Source organism: Austrofundulus limnaeus, unplaced genomic scaffold (genome assembly GCF_001266775.1).
Source record: "Austrofundulus limnaeus strain Quisiro unplaced genomic scaffold, Austrofundulus_limnaeus-1.0 Scaffold6, whole genome shotgun sequence".
Lineage (NCBI taxonomy): Eukaryota > Metazoa > Chordata > Actinopteri > Cyprinodontiformes > Rivulidae > Austrofundulus > Austrofundulus limnaeus.
Window position 1 is genome coordinate 668,724 of NW_013952408.1, and position 17,127 is coordinate 685,850.

The 17,127-nt window shown below is 38.4% G+C and overlaps 1 protein-coding gene across 6 annotated transcripts in view; it reads right to left on the minus strand.

The window, feature by feature from the left end:
* Positions 1-17,127, minus strand: part of mib1 (MIB E3 ubiquitin protein ligase 1) — a 55,213-nt gene that overhangs the window by 12,059 nt on the left and 26,027 nt on the right. For all 6 annotated transcript variants that reach the window (XM_014029349.1, XM_014029341.1, XM_014029332.1 and 3 more), the window contains exon 13: positions 634-766. In XM_014029349.1, the coding sequence (XP_013884803.1) occupies positions 634-766 (133 nt within the window). The remainder of the gene's footprint in view (positions 1-633; positions 767-17,127) is intronic.

Consider the following 17,127-nt stretch of genomic DNA (forward strand, 5'->3'; position numbering starts at 1 on the left):
ATATTATATAGTACTGTTTCTGTGTGCACGTCTACGTGTACGAGCATGAAATTTCACATGCACTATTTTCGCCGGTCGCTTAGCTGGAGGAGGGCAAGCGATTGTCGCCTCACCGCACAGGCTCCATAGGAAATGAATGGAGAGCGAGCGACGTCGCCTCCCGTGTGTCGAGCCCTTAACCCCACCTGTATATAAATACATGTAAAATATTTATTTTGCTGATTTTTTTAAAAAGCTCTGCTGCAAGCCATTTCTAAACTATAATAAATTTAAATTTACTTTAATTACAAAGGCAGAAGAATACCCATTTTTCCAAAAAATAATATGTCAAATAATTAATGCCACATTAAAGGACGGTGTGGTAAACAACCTAAATACACATTTACAGAGGCGCACATTTTAGCAACAAAAGAAATATTTTAGGATTTGTTAGATGTATAGAAACAATGAATTTCATTGGATTAGGTACACATTTTGTGTAAAGACTTCCTTTGGTGAGGAAATCAATTTACATTTCCCTGCTTGCTGCTGCTTGATTAGATCTTTGGACGTGCGTGTCAATTTTTCACTCAGATTTAATGACAGGGTATCAATTTTAACTTGGTAGGTTTTGAAATTGGGGAGTTTTGTTACCTGATGCACTAAAAGCTCAGCCACCTCCACATGGTTGTTGAGGGCAGCCAGGTGCAGCGCCGTGTAACCGTCGTCCTTCTTCTCGTCTACGATCCAAGGCCTCGGCAGTTTGGAGAGCAGCACACGCATGGCACTGCAAAGACAGGAGAGGAGAGACGGAAGTGAGTGCTTAGCTGGAGTCGAGGCTTTGACACACAAGAWAAATCTTCAGAAATGTAAAGCGAATGAATTTGCTCTAATAAGATGTATATCTTTATGATGCAAAAGCCAAAAGACATCACTAACTTCATTATGTACAACACTGAGTCTCTGTAATGCTGACACACATTTTTTCAGTACTCCGTCTTTCCTTTAACAGCGGAGCCTTTTTTTCCATTTCTATACAGCAACGAGAATACCAAATCAACTTAGAGAGGAGTTGCTTTAGCAAGCAGAATGTTATTTAAATCAACCTGTGGGCAATACAATCACTATAATGTTATTATAAGCCCTTTTAATAGATGAGATACATAACATTAATGGCTTCAATCTTACAAACTGACAGCATAAATCTTTCACACACTGTTCAGTTTTAAGGTAATGTTCCTCACACTACTGTCAAAAATGTCTCTGAAAGTGACAGAAAGAGCCACAAAGCAAACGCAGCACTTGTTATTTGCCTGAGATTTAAGGGTAGTCTATATTTTAAAAGCCATAGAGTCGCCATTTACTCACAATATAATGTCACATCATCATAACTTATATTTAGTGTGCCAAGCCTGMAACGATTATGGAAAACGTATTACAACAGAAGAAAAGAGAAAAGATGAAATGATCACATTTTAAGTTTACTGAACAGCGTGTTATAATACGGAGGGTTTAGCTGCACTTTTGAAAGGTAGTTATCTGCTCAAGGAAACCGTAAAAAATATATTTTACTTCACTTGAGACACTTTATCCTTCGATAGTGGAGRTGTTCTCGTTATAGATCATTTAAACCCTAAATTTTAATTTAATCCAATGCAACAAACATGCTGGAAATTTGTGACGCGCTCTTACAAGGAATATACTTTAAGGATCTTCACTATTTTTCTTTCAATAATCTGGCTGGTAAATGCAAAAACAAACAAAATAAGATGCTTTAATTGGTTATGTTAAACTATGGAGAAGGAAGTGTGAATAGAGATGCTTTTATTCGTTTAAAACAATATGACTTTTTTTTAAATGGCTCATCAGAAACTTAAGTAACTCACTGCTGCTGTGCTGATCTGTCTGTTAAAGTAACAGCAGCTCGTATTGTGTCAAAATTGGTGTTTTCATAGGCCTGATCAACTCCCACAATTTCACGAAAAAGCCAAGTGTCATTCAAATGTGGCGAGTTCAGTTCAGTCAGATTAATGAAAAGGTGTGTGTGTGTGTGTGTGTGTGTGTGAAAGGTGCTTTGAGCACCCCTCTCGATCCCATCTCTTCAGTTAAAAAGAAACCACTTCTCCCTTGATAATGCACACAAATATCTGTCAACGGAAGGCAAAACAGTAATTACATACGATTTAGTCACTTTCACCCAGGTTTGGTCTTGAGAGAGAGAAGGACAGAGCGGGAAGGGGAAATGTTTTGTTTAAACTGTGCTGTTTAGCAGAAGGGGGTCTTGCCAAAGAAGAGCTGGTTCTGGTGCAATAAAGGTCATTTAGAGGACATGTTAACTGTCACTCTCTATAACATCAATGAGGAAAAGAGATTTTTTTTTTTTACTGGAACGTTTTTAGTAAGTTTTTATAAAAGACAGTGAAATTAATAAGAAGATAAAATCTATTGGGGCAGAACTAAGCAGTGATTTATTTGTGGCTGGTGAAAAATACAACAGCCATAGCCCGGCTGTTAGTATTTGGAGTCAATCATTTCTGAGCCTAACTCACTTCTCATACATCTAAGAATTTTGTATATAAATTAAATAAAATACTAATAAGATAGCCATTTATATTTAAAGTGTTAAAAATACACAAGAAAAAAATTGTATAAATTTGTGCAAATACTATGAAATATAAAATCTTGTTTTAAAACTTTTCTTGTATCCACTCTTGTATTACAAAGTACACAGAGTACTTTCAAAATGAAATGAAGCAGCAGTATTTGAGGGAACACTTATGACCTTGTTTAACCTCAAATAATTATGCAGGACATATCTTTGAACTGCGACAAAGGGAGGCAGCAGATTTTCTCTGACTGATACGGCTGAACGACGCTCGCTGGAGTGTTTAGGTAAGGTAAATAGGATCTCTAACAGTACAGCGAGGAAATGAGCTCCAGCATGGGGCAGGCAAGGCCACAGCTTGCGCAGTCAATGAAAACTGTAAACTATTAGGGCAGAAGAAAAAAGAAATGCAAACGAGCTGGTATATGTTAAGACAGAAGGTTAAAGAGATGAATGACTCTGTGGGTTTATAGTAAACCTACTGTTAGTTTCCCTCCTAAAGAAAAAAAAATAGTGAGCATCCTCCTCTTGAGGAAAGCAGAGAAAGAGCAGCAGGGAAACACAGGGCAGGCAGTCAACACCTCTGTTCAGATAAAGATTTGGTGGCTGGCGTACTGCTGCAGTGATGAACAGTGCAGCACACAGATCCCAGGCTCCCTCGCTCTCTCGCTCCCTCTCAATGCACACAGGCTTATGCACCTGCATTGCTTGCAGCCATCTTTAACTACTAAATGCAGAGATGCAGTCTTAAATATGAAAGCAGCCGCGCCCATTCTGCCTAATGTCACATTCACAACGTGTCACTGCAGTTACAGGGAAGCATTAGCTCGCATTCTGTTGATTTTCCATCTCATAAGGGAGTTTTTGGTCAATCCATTTGTCTCTCACCCACTGGGTAGCAGCTGAGACTTAAACAAGCAAGTTATTCAAGAAAAGCCACATCAGAGTCTTGCCCAAAGCTATTACATAAAATTTATTCACAGTGGTTAAAAATACCACACTCTTTTAGTTTTTCTAGACAGAATAATAGTATAAGAAAATAATCCATTGGTTTACAAGAATCATGCTGTTCCAAATTAAACCCAAGTCCATAATTATTAGTTATTGCTTATTTGTAGTTTTTGCTAGACAGAACAACTGTCCACTAAATGGCACTTGCTACATTATAGGGGCAAGCTAGTGACTTTTAATGACAAAAATGAAGCACTTAAGTGGTTCTTACTGTAAAATCCCATTTACTTGATACAAGTATTTTTAAGATAATCTAATTTAGTAGTAAACAGATTTTCAACCAAACCTTAAAAAAAGCTGCTGTAGTGAGTGCATTAGGAAACTCTGCTGAGGAAAGGAAACAGAAGAGGTTATGAAAAAAAGGGAGACATGATGGAACTGGGTCACCCTGTCAGAGATCCCACAGGTCCCAAAGGACAGTAGAAACACGTCTTGTTGGTTTGGACTGCAATTTGTCATTGAATGAGACACCAGCACCCTCAGCTTTGTGTTTGCTGCCATTTGTCGGTGCATGTAAGACAGTGGAAGTGTGTGCGAGTTTAATTGTGTTCGTATATGTAAGGGTTGACTAAGCCCTTCTGCTGCCCTCGACTGGCTGACAGCCATCTGCGTCGTGGTCAGTATTCCTTATAACAACAAGAAGTGAGAGTCAGGGGACAATAACTTGAGTAGGACAGGGCAGAACTGAAACCGTCAACATCCAACCAGAGATTAATGGCTGTGCGCAAACATATGGTTACTCTGATGTAGGAGACGTGTTTGGAATAACATCTTCTATTAACTACAGCTTTGAGCTGAAGACAGGAGATTGAAATTCTGCTTTGGAAACAAGGCACCAAAATGTGCCACCTGTTTTGAAGAAAAACAAAAGTAAAAAGACTAATCCAAACACGATCAATCTTACAAAAGTATAAGTGATCATAAAGGACAAAAGTATCAGTGAATGATTATAAACATTCCTTTTTGATAGTTAAACCAAACATTTAAAGCTAACTCCAACAAAAGCATTAAGTCAAAAATTTCCAAAAAAAGTACAGCAAGTACTTTGGGTAAAATGTGAACAATGCAACAATTAACAGTAAATAAACCTTATTTCTTTTAACAATATATTGATAAAACAGAAATATAAACGATTTAACATACACTAATGTAGATTTCCCAGCTGTGGAGGATAGGACTCACTTCATAACAATGTAGGATGGTATAACAGCTACATGTTTGACAAAGAGTTAAACAAAACAGTACTGGTTCATTAATCAAGCCAGATATTAGCAAACGCTTCAGTGAGACAAATCATTTTCTCCTTTCTATTCTGTTATAAAGACTTAGGAAAAAAATCTCCTGGATGGCAATGTATGTTGCCCAAATTGTCACAAAACATATTATTCAGCTTTATTTCTTAATTCATATACATTTATGTGCAAGTATTTGCACACCACCACAGATAACGGCTTTAAAACTGGTTACTGACAAGTTGGATGACCTCTCTCTATATTGGTCAGAGCAGGCAGTGACCATAAACATCTAAAATTTTGATCAAATAAAAAAAAAAGTTTATTTCCCCACACACACAAATGCATTTTTTTGCCTGTCAAGTGCTTTCAGCTAAAACAGTCTAATTTCTTACATGGAGTTTAGCCGCTTACATTCTGTAAGGTTTGTCTACATATCAGTTTCCAATTATAGGTAAGATTCCTTTTCCCTGCTGTACAGCCCTTCCTGGAACAGCGTTTCTAGATGAGACAACTGCAGACGATACACGTGGTGTCAGCTCATTGAAGGCAAGATCAATACTTTCAGGTCCTTTGAAATAGTGGACCCTGTCTCTTATAAATCACTCACAGAGGCAGGACAGCACTCCCAAATGGACCCCCATTTCATTCTTTCCACTCAGAGTTGAGAAGTGCTCTTCAGCATGTGTGAGAGATTTGAATGCCACTAAGTCACTAGCAGCTGGGAGACGCAGTGTGCTAAAAACTGTTCCTTTGACTGAAAATGTTTCTAAAAGTGAAAAAGTAAAAAAATAAAACTAATAGGCTTAGTACGAGAAATTGGGGAAATGAAACTGAATAATAACTAAAYGACATAGGAAATATTAAACATCACAATTTAATTGGTCATTTATGCTACACTGCATATAGTTATGACAGTATTTTTTGTGAGGCCATCTAGCCACCACACAGTAACAATTTACAAGACAACTTTGTTAGAGCCACCCCACATATATCTATACAAACACAGGTAGCATCCAGCACACCTGTGCAGCAGAGAGCTGAGGACAAGAACCTGACTAGCTCCACTTGAAAAAAAAGAAAGCTTTCATTACCATGCTGTGAAGAGAGTAATTTCCCCTACAATGTGACCTTCCCCTGCCTGCCCTACCTCAGGCTCATGAGTGAGCAAGCTTTTATTATAGACTATTTGCATAAACTGACAGGAAAGGGGTACATTTCTATGATGTTTTGGTTATCACTATACTATTTGCTGTTGCCTTGAAGGTTGTCTTGGAAACATCAGACGCATTTTCTGGCATCCCAGGTTTGGTTTTATGTCCACTCAGGGAGTTGGTGGGGAACATAAAGGCTCAGTTTTAATTAGCCGTAAATCACTTGGTGATATGGGGTGTCCCTGATTCATGGCAATTTATATAAAAAAGGCAACAAAACAGTCAGAGAGACAAAAAATGGTGCATTAATATCCTGTTGCTTCAAGATGACTCAATTACATTTTACTGCTAAATTCCCATAGTACTTAACTAACCTTTAGGAACTTAAAAAATCTTGTTTGTCAACTAGCAACAATAGTAATAATGTATTATTTTACTCCAAATAAAGCTTCAATGTTGAGCAGGAACATGTGGATTTGAATAAAGAGGCACAAATCATTAGGCGACTTTATTTAAAGTGTATTATGCAAAATCAACTTTTTTGAGTTTTATATCATGTTATAACGCCATTCCCTCATCAAAAACATACACAGAGTGCTGCTTTGACTCATTCATGCATGTCCGAGAAATCCTTGAATCTCCTGTGGTAGAGCCATGTGGAGCTGCCTTAATGCTTGATGGTACAAAGCACCACCTTTTGTATGTAGCTTCTCCCTAGAGCTCAGTTTGCAGCCGAGTTCCTACCCCAGAGAGCACCCATCCCCCAGAATATTGAAGAAATGCTGAAGTGGGAGTGTTGGAAACGGTAGGAGGTTCTTAAAGAGACAAAAGCCAATTTCAAGGTATTTAGAAAGGTGATGATACCACGTTAAATTTATTTTTGACATCATTTTCATAACAACTGAAGGTATTTATTGTGTGCATTGAAGTATGTGCCTGGAAAATACATAATACCCTTTAAATAATTGTTACATGTTATATAATAAAAATGCAATTACTTAGCACTGTTTTAACACAAGCTTAAATAAACATGAATTATATTATAGTGTCCCTTTGATTCAGGACTATTATAAAGAAATTTGAAAAAGTAATGAACTTGTTTCTTGTAAGTCAATTAGTTTTGTAAAACAGAAAGGTGTATATTAACGGTGGGTAAAATAAATGATTAAACAATGCAAGGTAATACAGTTTTTTTTTTTGTTTTTTTTTGTGATTCAAAATTGATTCAGAAAATCCTCTGAATCAATTCAAGCCCCTGGCCAGTTTGTGCTTCGGCCAGTACAATCCAGAACCACTTTGTTTCTGGTTGGTCAAAACAAAAGTTTAGGAGCAGAGACAAAATGGACAAATGTAAACTCCAGCTAAAGTGGTCGGAAAACAAGGTAACTGAGGCCTGGATGCAGCCCGACAACAGGGAGGTGGAGGATTTTCTGGTATTGGGGGAAAAATAAAAATAAAAAAGGAGTTGATACAGTTGATAAAAAGGTAAGCTAGTGTTGTGAACAGCTGTTTATTTGCCTCAGGGGTGMCCATAGCCTGTTTAAGTCTGTATCGGTTACTTTAGTTGTTGAATAAAAAGATTAACACAGAAAGGAAATTGTAATGTATTTAAAGCAATATTGAATCAAAATCTAATTGAACTGTGACCCGAAGAATTGAAATTGAACTGACTTGTGAGGTTGTTAATACCCAGCCCAAGTGTAAAGCAATGGTATTATTTAAATATATACATTAAAGGCACTGATCAGCCAACTGTCAACAATTAATTATCACTATAAATGAATCAGAGAGAGAAACCCAAAAATATACTGCTGAACCAAACAATAAATCAAACCTAGACTCCAATTTTTCTGCCAAACAAAAACTGCAAGAGTTTTAGCCGAGGCACAAAGCGGTAAATAGAACCGAGGGACTTTGGGTTTTGCAGAGCAGTGGAGAATTTAGCTGCTCTGAAGGTCCTTCGATCGACAGCCTTTCAGCAACCGGCTGCTGTCGCCGTATGGGAAGACAGTCTGAGCGGCTCCCATGATCTACAGCCTCATGACAAATCTACCACTTTAAATCACCTCTCCCTGCCTGGTACACCCCATCCTTTTCTTTTTTGCCCCTAMACACTCTCCCTGATACACATACACACAAAAATGTTTGGCAGAGCAGATCCAAAGTGACATAAACAAGTAACTATACTGCAGCTGATGAGTCTTTAGCAGCTAAACCTACAGGCAGAGAAAGAAGCTGAAAAAGGAGTTTGTTAATTACAATCTATTGTTTTCCGTGGAGAAGAATGGGATAAGAGAATCATGCATCAGCTACTGCCTCCTATACGCACTCAGACAACAGGGCATATGCCCAAGAGTAGAAAAGAAAAAATATCTACCAGCTAACTTGTTAATGGTGAGGGAATGAGGCTTGTGTGAATGCTGTGTACATTACACAGACAGAGCTCATTAGAAACTTCTACAAATTACCTAAATCCAGACCCACAAATTACTGCACAGATACCACAATGTTTCCACAAGCAAGTCTCCACATTAGCTACTCTACCCTTTTTTCACAATTATTTTGTATTGTTTGTTTCACATGTTAAAAGAAGGCTCAAAAAACAAATGTTTACTCTGTCTGACCTGTCATAATGCATTTACATGGGAGCCATTGACTTTAGTGTCCGCACAGGTTACCAAGGTAACATGGCCTGCATTATTCAACAACTACCCTTAGTTTAGATCTGAGCACTGGCCTGAATGTGTCCCTCAGAGCACATTAAGGTTACTTATACGTACTCCATCGACAAGAAATGTAGATGACTGTACCTAGGATACTACAAACTACAGATTAAAGGCTCCCACATACTTGGGCGTCCTGTGTGCGGTCCGTGAGCCGYGCAGACTCCACGCATATTGTCCACAAATGTTTGAGACTTCATGCTCGAGCGTACTGACCGCCTGACAAATTCTTTATTTTCTCGCAATTTCAGTCATGAGGTCAAGGATGAGGAGGAAGCGATAGTTTGCATTTTAGCTTTAAAACAACAAAAGAAAAGAAAAAAAGAACTACCTTACCCAGAATTTGAGTTATTTTGTCCCACGAATTTGTTGCTCGCTGAAAGTCCTTATATTCCCTTTTTGACGTATCAAAGTTTTCTAATCTCCTCCATGAGACTCTCTTCAAAATTTGACTCTGTTTCATCCACAAAGGACACCAATTCTCAACTTTGATGTAAAAAAATCAATCTCTGCGCAGAACGGTCCGGCGGACGGCCGCTTTCAGTCCGCGAGGACCTCCGCGGAGTGAAGTACGCGTGTATGTGGGGGCCTTCAAGGCCATACTGTATATATTTTATAGAGCTGAAGAAATTTATTGGGGTTAGTTTACCCTGATTTTAATTACACTACACATGGTTTAGTCTTATGATTAGGAGAACTGTAATAATTGTTAAATGTGACTATTTTGCTTAAATTGATGATTTTATATAGATACATGCCTGAACACAGACTCAACACATAACTGAACTGTTAATCTTCATTAGGGTTAATCATTATTGTCTGGAAGCATGACACGAGCGAGGTTAGGGGCGCTTTCCTGATGATGTAATAAAATAGGCGGAGTCACGTCTCAGRGCTCCTTGTTATTTCAAACTAACTTCTGTTTTTTTGGGACCTGAACGCAAATCAGTAAAAGYCTTCAGACCGAGCAGCTCTCTGCATGGTTTTATGACTATTTTCTATTTACTTTCCATGCATTGGTATACTCTCTGTATGGTTCAAGCACATAAAATGGTAAACAAACCTGCTTAACAATATTTCCTTTCAGAGCTTAGTCAGGTGACTAGCAAATCAAAATCAAAACTATAAACACTGGAGATATTTTTTTAAGAACAAACATCTAAAACACTGGTTTGGTGAATCTTCATGAATCCATTAAATGCTTTAATTAAATTTACTTGATGCTTAAAGTGCAATACAATGTCAATTGCTCATTGCCCTATTTTTACATTTGATTCCAGTAGATCCTGTTTGATTTGGTATTTGATGCTAAATATAAATAAGAATCTCAAAAGCACAAAAAACCTATACACTAAGTTTATACTGTCATCTATTTTAAACAATTATGTAGGTTTTAGCAAGCTCTAAAAAAGAACAAAATCACACCAGGCAGACTGACAGAAAATCTTTGCACAGTAAAAGGGTTTCTTCAGTTTTGTRGGGTGTTACACACCATCCTAAAAGGTGTATAGTAAAATTTTACATGAATTTACTCAGCTTAAAAAAYGCAGAAAGCTTTAGTGTTTCATTAAACTCAGAGATATTGCAGTTCTTTCATCATAAAAAAATTAATTATTTTCCTTATTCCAATACATCAAGTAAATAGATAAAACAGTTTTTAAATGGGCACCGACAACATTAAAGATGCCTGACAGCTGTGCTGTGGAAGTACATCACCTTGCTTTGTCACATTTATTACCTGCTTTGTTGGGACACCTAAAGTGTAGAAAATAAATCCACCTTTTTCTGGGTTTGTCAAGAGAGCAAAGAATACTATCAGTGATTGTAGTGGCCTCACAATGGAAGCCTTTCTCATTGCATGTTTATGGTCGCTTTCCCAAAAGGACTTTATGTCCTTGAGCTGCTTCAGTAGGGTTGTACACCACTCTCTTTCCTCTCCCTCCTACCACTATCCATCCCTTGACTCTTAATTTCTTCTTTTCCCTTGTATTTATCAATCCTTTTCTCCCTTTACAACCCAACATATGCTGGTAGAAAGGACTCAAWACTAAAGCACGCCACAGGACAGAGCATTACAGCAAGGCTGAGCTTATCTATTGGCTAAGAGCCACGTTGGTCCAGTCTTTGGAGGACTTGTGGGCATGCTGATTGGTCACAGGGGGATTGGGGCATGTATTAGCTTGTCCTTTCGCTGATCTGCTGGACTGGACCCAGCTCAAAGAGAGAGAGTTGAACACAGGTGGAGCATCTACTAGAGCAGGGACTTTAGAAGTCACAGTGCATGCTGCAGCAAAATGACACCCAGGTTAGTTTAATGAATCCGTCACTGCACTACAGATGGTGCTCTAATCAGAGAGTAACTTTAAAGCAAGACAACCAAGAGCCTAACTGAACAACTGGGAATAGTAACACGCAGAGGATAAATAATCACAAGAAAACAGAATTACAGTTGACCCCAAATGTGTGGCAATTTAATTTGTTGCCTGCCATTAACAATAAAGTCTCACTACACTGTATAAAATGTTAATAACTAACACATGGTGGATCTTCTGGCATTTGTGGCTGTCTTTACTTTATTCAGCTTTGAAAATTTAAGGAAAAACTTTGCATAACAGAAGCCTGAATAACTCAGGCAACAACAACAATATAATCTGCGCAGTATGCATACATTTATTTACCTGGGTGGCTGACTTGCATATAAATAAACATAAAATACCATCTGTATACAATGAACGGATGCTTTTAAGAAAAGTACTTTATGCACATAAAAAGTCTGAAAAGACATAGGTTGAATAATTTTTGAGCCACCTAAAAGTAAAATGTTGCGCAAGTTACGCATAGTGTAAGATCAGAGGGAAGAAAGACAGGAGCTTTTTCCTGCAGTGAGGCTAGAGGGAACAATGGGCTGCTGGATCAGAAAGTCTAACTGCCGCTGGCTTCCCCCTCCAGCACCCAGGTATGTTGGCCCATTCATAAATCATTTTTATTCCTCCAAGCACTCAACAGCTTCACCTCTTCAAATGATGCACTGTGTAAAGGAATGAGAAGGCAAAAAGGTAGGAAGAAGAGGATGAACTGAGGGGAGAAGTATGACTAAATTTTAAACGCTGAATTTTTAAATGGATCCTCTTTTAAATCTGTTTCAACAAACTGTCCAAACAAACAAACAAAAATGAATTTTCTTAACTGAAAAACATCTTCTAGTGTTTCAGTGTGGACTGACCAGTTTAGTCACAAAGACCATTTTTATTCATTTCTGATGAGTTCATACAATGTTAAATGAGTGACAGAGCACAACTCTATTAAAACTTGGTGTTAAGTTCTGTTTTTGATGCTCTGTGATGTAGATGTGAACAATTCTGAATCCATTAAAAAATGTCAGAAATCAAATATTTAATGTTAACATTTTTTTTGAGCACAAAAAGCTGAACTTTAGGTGTGGAAGTACAGTGCCCAAACACATTATTGAGACAGCTGACAGAGACACCTCCTACTGTTTGGAAGTAATATGGCTTCTTCAAAGTTAAGGTTAAAAATGACAATGACAAGAGCCACACTACAACCTCTGGCAAAAAGTATGGAATCACCAGTCTTGGATGAGCACTCATTCAGACATTTCATTCTGTAAAACAAACTCAGATCAAAAACATGATACAATAATAAGGTCATTCCAAAGTGCAASTTGTTGGCTTTCAGGAACACTCAAAGAAATGAAGAGAAAACATTGTGGAAGTCACTGAATGTTACTTTTATTGACCAAGCACAGGGGAAAAAATATGGAATCACTCAATACTGAGGAAAAAAGTATGGAATCATGAAAAACAGATAAACAAAAGACCATTCAAAATACATCACTAGTATTTAGTTGCACCACCTTTGAGTTTTATAACGGCTTGCCGTCTCTGAGGCATGGACTTGATGAGTGACAAACAGTATTCTTCATCAATTTGGTGCCAACTCTCTTTGATAGCAGTTGCCAGATCAGCTTTGCAGGTCGGAGCCTGGATGTGGACCATTTTTTTCAATTTCTACCACAGGTTTTGCATTGGGTTGAGATCTGGACTATTTGCAGGCCATGACAGCTCCAGCTTCCTCCTATTTATGCTTCATCTGTTTAGTTGTACTTTTTCGTTTTTCAAAACAAATGGCCTTAAGTTGTTTGTCTTGACACTTTGATGTCTTTCTTGGTCTACCAGTACGCTTGGCTTTAACAACCATTCCATGCTGTTTGTATTTGGTCCATATCTTGGATACAGCTGACTGTGAACAGCCCACATCTTTAGCAACCATGTGTGAAGACCTTCTTCAAGAAGTTTCACAATCCYCTTTTGTTTCAAGAGACATTTCTCTTGTTGGGAGCCATGGTTCGTGCCACTCCACTTCGTCCAGAAGCCCTCCAAGGTGTCATGACTGCAGGTGTTTTTAACTGCAGTCTAACGAGCAGATCTAATCTGAGGCAGGTGTCCATTTAGGGAAAGGAAATTGACCGGGTGTATCCTTATTTTCTACCTCCAATTTGAGTGATTCCATACTTTTTTCCTCAGAATTGAGTGATTCCATATTTTTTCCCTGTGCTTGGTCAATAAAAGTAACATACACTGACCTCCACAATGTTTTCTCTTCATTTCTTTGAGTGTTCCTGAAAGCCAACAAGTTGCACTTTGGAATGACCTTATTATTGTATCATGTTTTTAATCTGAGTTTGTTTTACAGAAGCTCTGAATGAGTGCTCATCCAAGACTGGATTCCATACTTTTTGCTAGAAGTTGTTCATATAAGTTGTGCACGAGAAGAAAAAAAACAATTGGTGGGTAGCTGCCACCATAGATGGAAACCTTGGGAAAACTGAGATGGTCTCCCCTAATTTTTTTAAGCAATTTAAAAACAAAGAATTTCCACCATCTCTATAGCAAAACAATGCATTTATGCCTTTCAGAAATTATGTTCCCTGCCCTCATCAGCTTAATGGTAGCTTAGTCCATTGTACACCCGCTTAAGGCAACACAGAGATGTACGACAGGCTGCCTGAGAACTGAAGCAATGAAGCTAGCATGAATAAATAGCTTCCAGTAAGCACTCACTTGTGACAGCTCCTAGCATAATGGTGGATAACTTGTCTACTACATTGGAGAATGGAGTTCGATTCCCAGATGAGGAATTTCATCGTTATTGTATTGAATTTATGCTCTCCAAAAAACTGCTTTTATAAACCTACTTGTCCCTTTCCACAAGATTAAACAGATTTCACACCCTTGGTTTCCACTGCTAACCAGAGGACCATTAAGCATGCAACCTCAAAGTTTTTAACTAACTTGAAAAGGAGAAGCAAATCACAAAGTTCATTGCAACTTTTACTGCAAAGGATTTGTGTCCACATTTAGTTGCTGAAAACCAAGGTTTGTTCCATCTTTTTCAAGCTGCGATAAAACACGGCCATCTTAAATCCAATATACTTACAGCCATTCACACACTACAATGGGACTAAAAACAAAGTAGTGAAAACATCAAAATTGCTATACATGTAATGTGTAGATATCAATTGCCACAAAATATGATGACATAGTGTCACCATTTTTGCTCCTTTTTATTGAACATTTAGATCCAAAAATCCTGTCATAACGAAAACACTTTCATGCTGCAGTAGGGCAACATTTTTGTTTTATTTAAGCTTTGAGAAATTCAGGATTTTGTTTGAAGTGAGATTGTGGAAGCATCAATAATCATTTTATAATCACACTCAATCATAATTGAATCATGAAGTGCCTTAAGATCCCCACTCTCACTTAGCAATGCCTTAAGCAGTACAAAAAAGTTGGTGTTATAAGGTTAACCCTATACTTAGAATTTCACAAACATTCTGATATCAACCAATTAGACAAACTAAGAATTAAGGACACAAATTGTTGATTTCACACTAATAAGTTTTGTTTATTGCATTTGTTATTTAATTAAAATTGTAATACATCTGAAATTGTACTCATAGACAGAAAAACCTAACTCGGCCATCATCCAGTGAAACAAAGCACATCCATTAGTAGACCCTTAGACCCTTTTCTTATTGATCGATTAACTGCTCAGCTAAACATTCAACGCTGTGCTATTCATCATGGAGGGAAGACATAAGCCATGCTGCTGTGTTTCAGGAGCAGATGGGATGGCACAATGTAATTGAGATTAAACTGGTGGGTTGGGTGCCTACAACAAGCAGTGTGGAAACCCATAGAGGGAATTCACAAAGCACACAAGGGCATACTCAGCTGAGAATGTAATATAACTGAATAAAGACTAGAAAACAGAAGTTCAAGTACAGATTGTTGGAGAAAAAAAAGTTCAGGTTCAACTTTGATTGATGTGTAAATGCAGAGATTGAGAGGCTCCACCTTGCTGATGGTCATTTCTTTTAACGTCAGTAAAAATAGCATAATTGAAAAGCTATAACTTGCAGAGACAACACATTAATTAATATGCACACAGAATTATCTCTTCCACAGAAACCGCCTGAGACATAACTGTGACTGAATGCACAATGACTGTGAGGCTGCTGAAAGCTTATCAAATTAGGGAAAATTCACGACATGTTTCAGGCTCATAAAAAGTTTTAGAGTTTTTCCATTTCCAGTGATACAGCATGATTTCAACATAATTCTATTAAATAACATATTTATGTCTAAAACCATTCAATCTGACGACGCTTTGTAGATTAAATGCAAGTAGAATGAAAAATAAAAGCCTTGTGTCATGGCATGTGGAGGAACCAACAGGAAGCTTTATGTATAACTGAACGGAGCAGAGAGTGAGAAAGAGGGTAAAAGAGGACATTAGTCCTTTACTGTATAGATGTGCGGCATGATGAGACCAACTAATTAAATAGATTCTTCAGTGGGCGCGCCTCGGGAAAGCTTGAAAAAGACACTTGAAAATTAATGAGAACTCAAAAAAGGAGAGAGCAGTTCAAACTTTTCAGTGCCTCGGAGGTGAAGCTACCACTTGTCTCCTTGAATTCCCACAAGCAGTGTAAATAAAAAAAGAAATGAAAAAAAAAAAAACAATAACATTTTATGTTCTCTCAAACCTAACACGCTCCTCTGCACTACACCCCTCACCCCATTCCTCCAATATGCAGTTATTCTAAGTATAGCAGCGAGAAGACAGAAGCTCTACCATACGCAGCATGTTGCAGCTCTATTTAAAAAGAAGAGTGATAGCGACTGGGGGTGGGTCAAAAGGACGCAGAAAGCAGGGGGGGTGTGTTGCTATCAGAGTCGGCAGTGGAGTTAGTGGCAATGATGTAGAACAGAAGATGAGGAAGTTTTAAGAATATACAAGTGGAAGCACGAGAAGACCACTTTATTTGGAGCTGCTAAAAATAGCGCAGCAAATGGTAGCAGGGTTCTAGCTGGCCTAGTGCTCCTTTTTCCTTCCAGGCCAGGGGAATCGATGGGCAGGGAGCAGTAGGGGAGGCTTCCCGGAGTCAGTGGCCAACAGTTGCTGATGGGAGATATAGTGTAGGCGGGGCAAGGACAGGAGAAGTGTGGAGTGGAGTGGAACGGGAACTATTTTTTGCACTACTTGACTAAATATGGTCAGGGAGGTGGTGAGACAAGACACAGGAGCAGCGTGACAAAATGGGGCCGAGGCATGTTTGAAATGCTTGGCTACCTACAAAGTGCTAACCATTCAACATAGTCCTCCACAGTGTGGGATAAAAAGCTACTGGGTGGTTGACCTTTTGCCCTTAATTTGCTGCTGCTGTTTCTCTCCTGTGCACTATGCCCACCAAACTGAAGAAACACCTCTATTGACCTGGTCTTATTGTAAAGGTGACCCTTGAAATGTTCTAGAATGCATACACATAAGACCTACAAGATCTGAGTGAATAAATAAAAACAAATACGCATTTTCCTGTATCGCTTTTCTCTGACAATAGTAATCAAATTTACATGGATCTTGGCGCACTATTAAAAGTACAGCTGTCTGCTACTGCAGAGGCACGGCCCACACTTTTTAAATGCATCTGCCACCAATCTGCTCTCAAACATTCTGTAAACTCTCTTATCTAAGCCTCTGTATAAAGTTCCACTGAATAATAAAAGCACATTTTAGAAACAGGATAAAGCTTTGGTGCTATGTGTGTGTTGATGGAGCAAGAAAAAGACAGGGTGGGAGTAGGACTGGTACACTTTCTGCCTCCTCCACTGATCAGGGCATCCTCCCAGCTTTCTCCCTCAGAATGCACATGATGGAAAGGAGAATGCTGCAGCTTTTTCCTTTTTTTACCCCTCCTTCTTTTCTCTGCCTCCCCCTTTTTTCTCCAAATGGCAGCTCTTCATGTCAGCTCTACATCTTCCTCCTCTAAAGGTATGACTTGTGTTTGTGTAGGAATGTGTGTGCATGTGTGCGTTTATGTCCGCTTCCCCCACTAC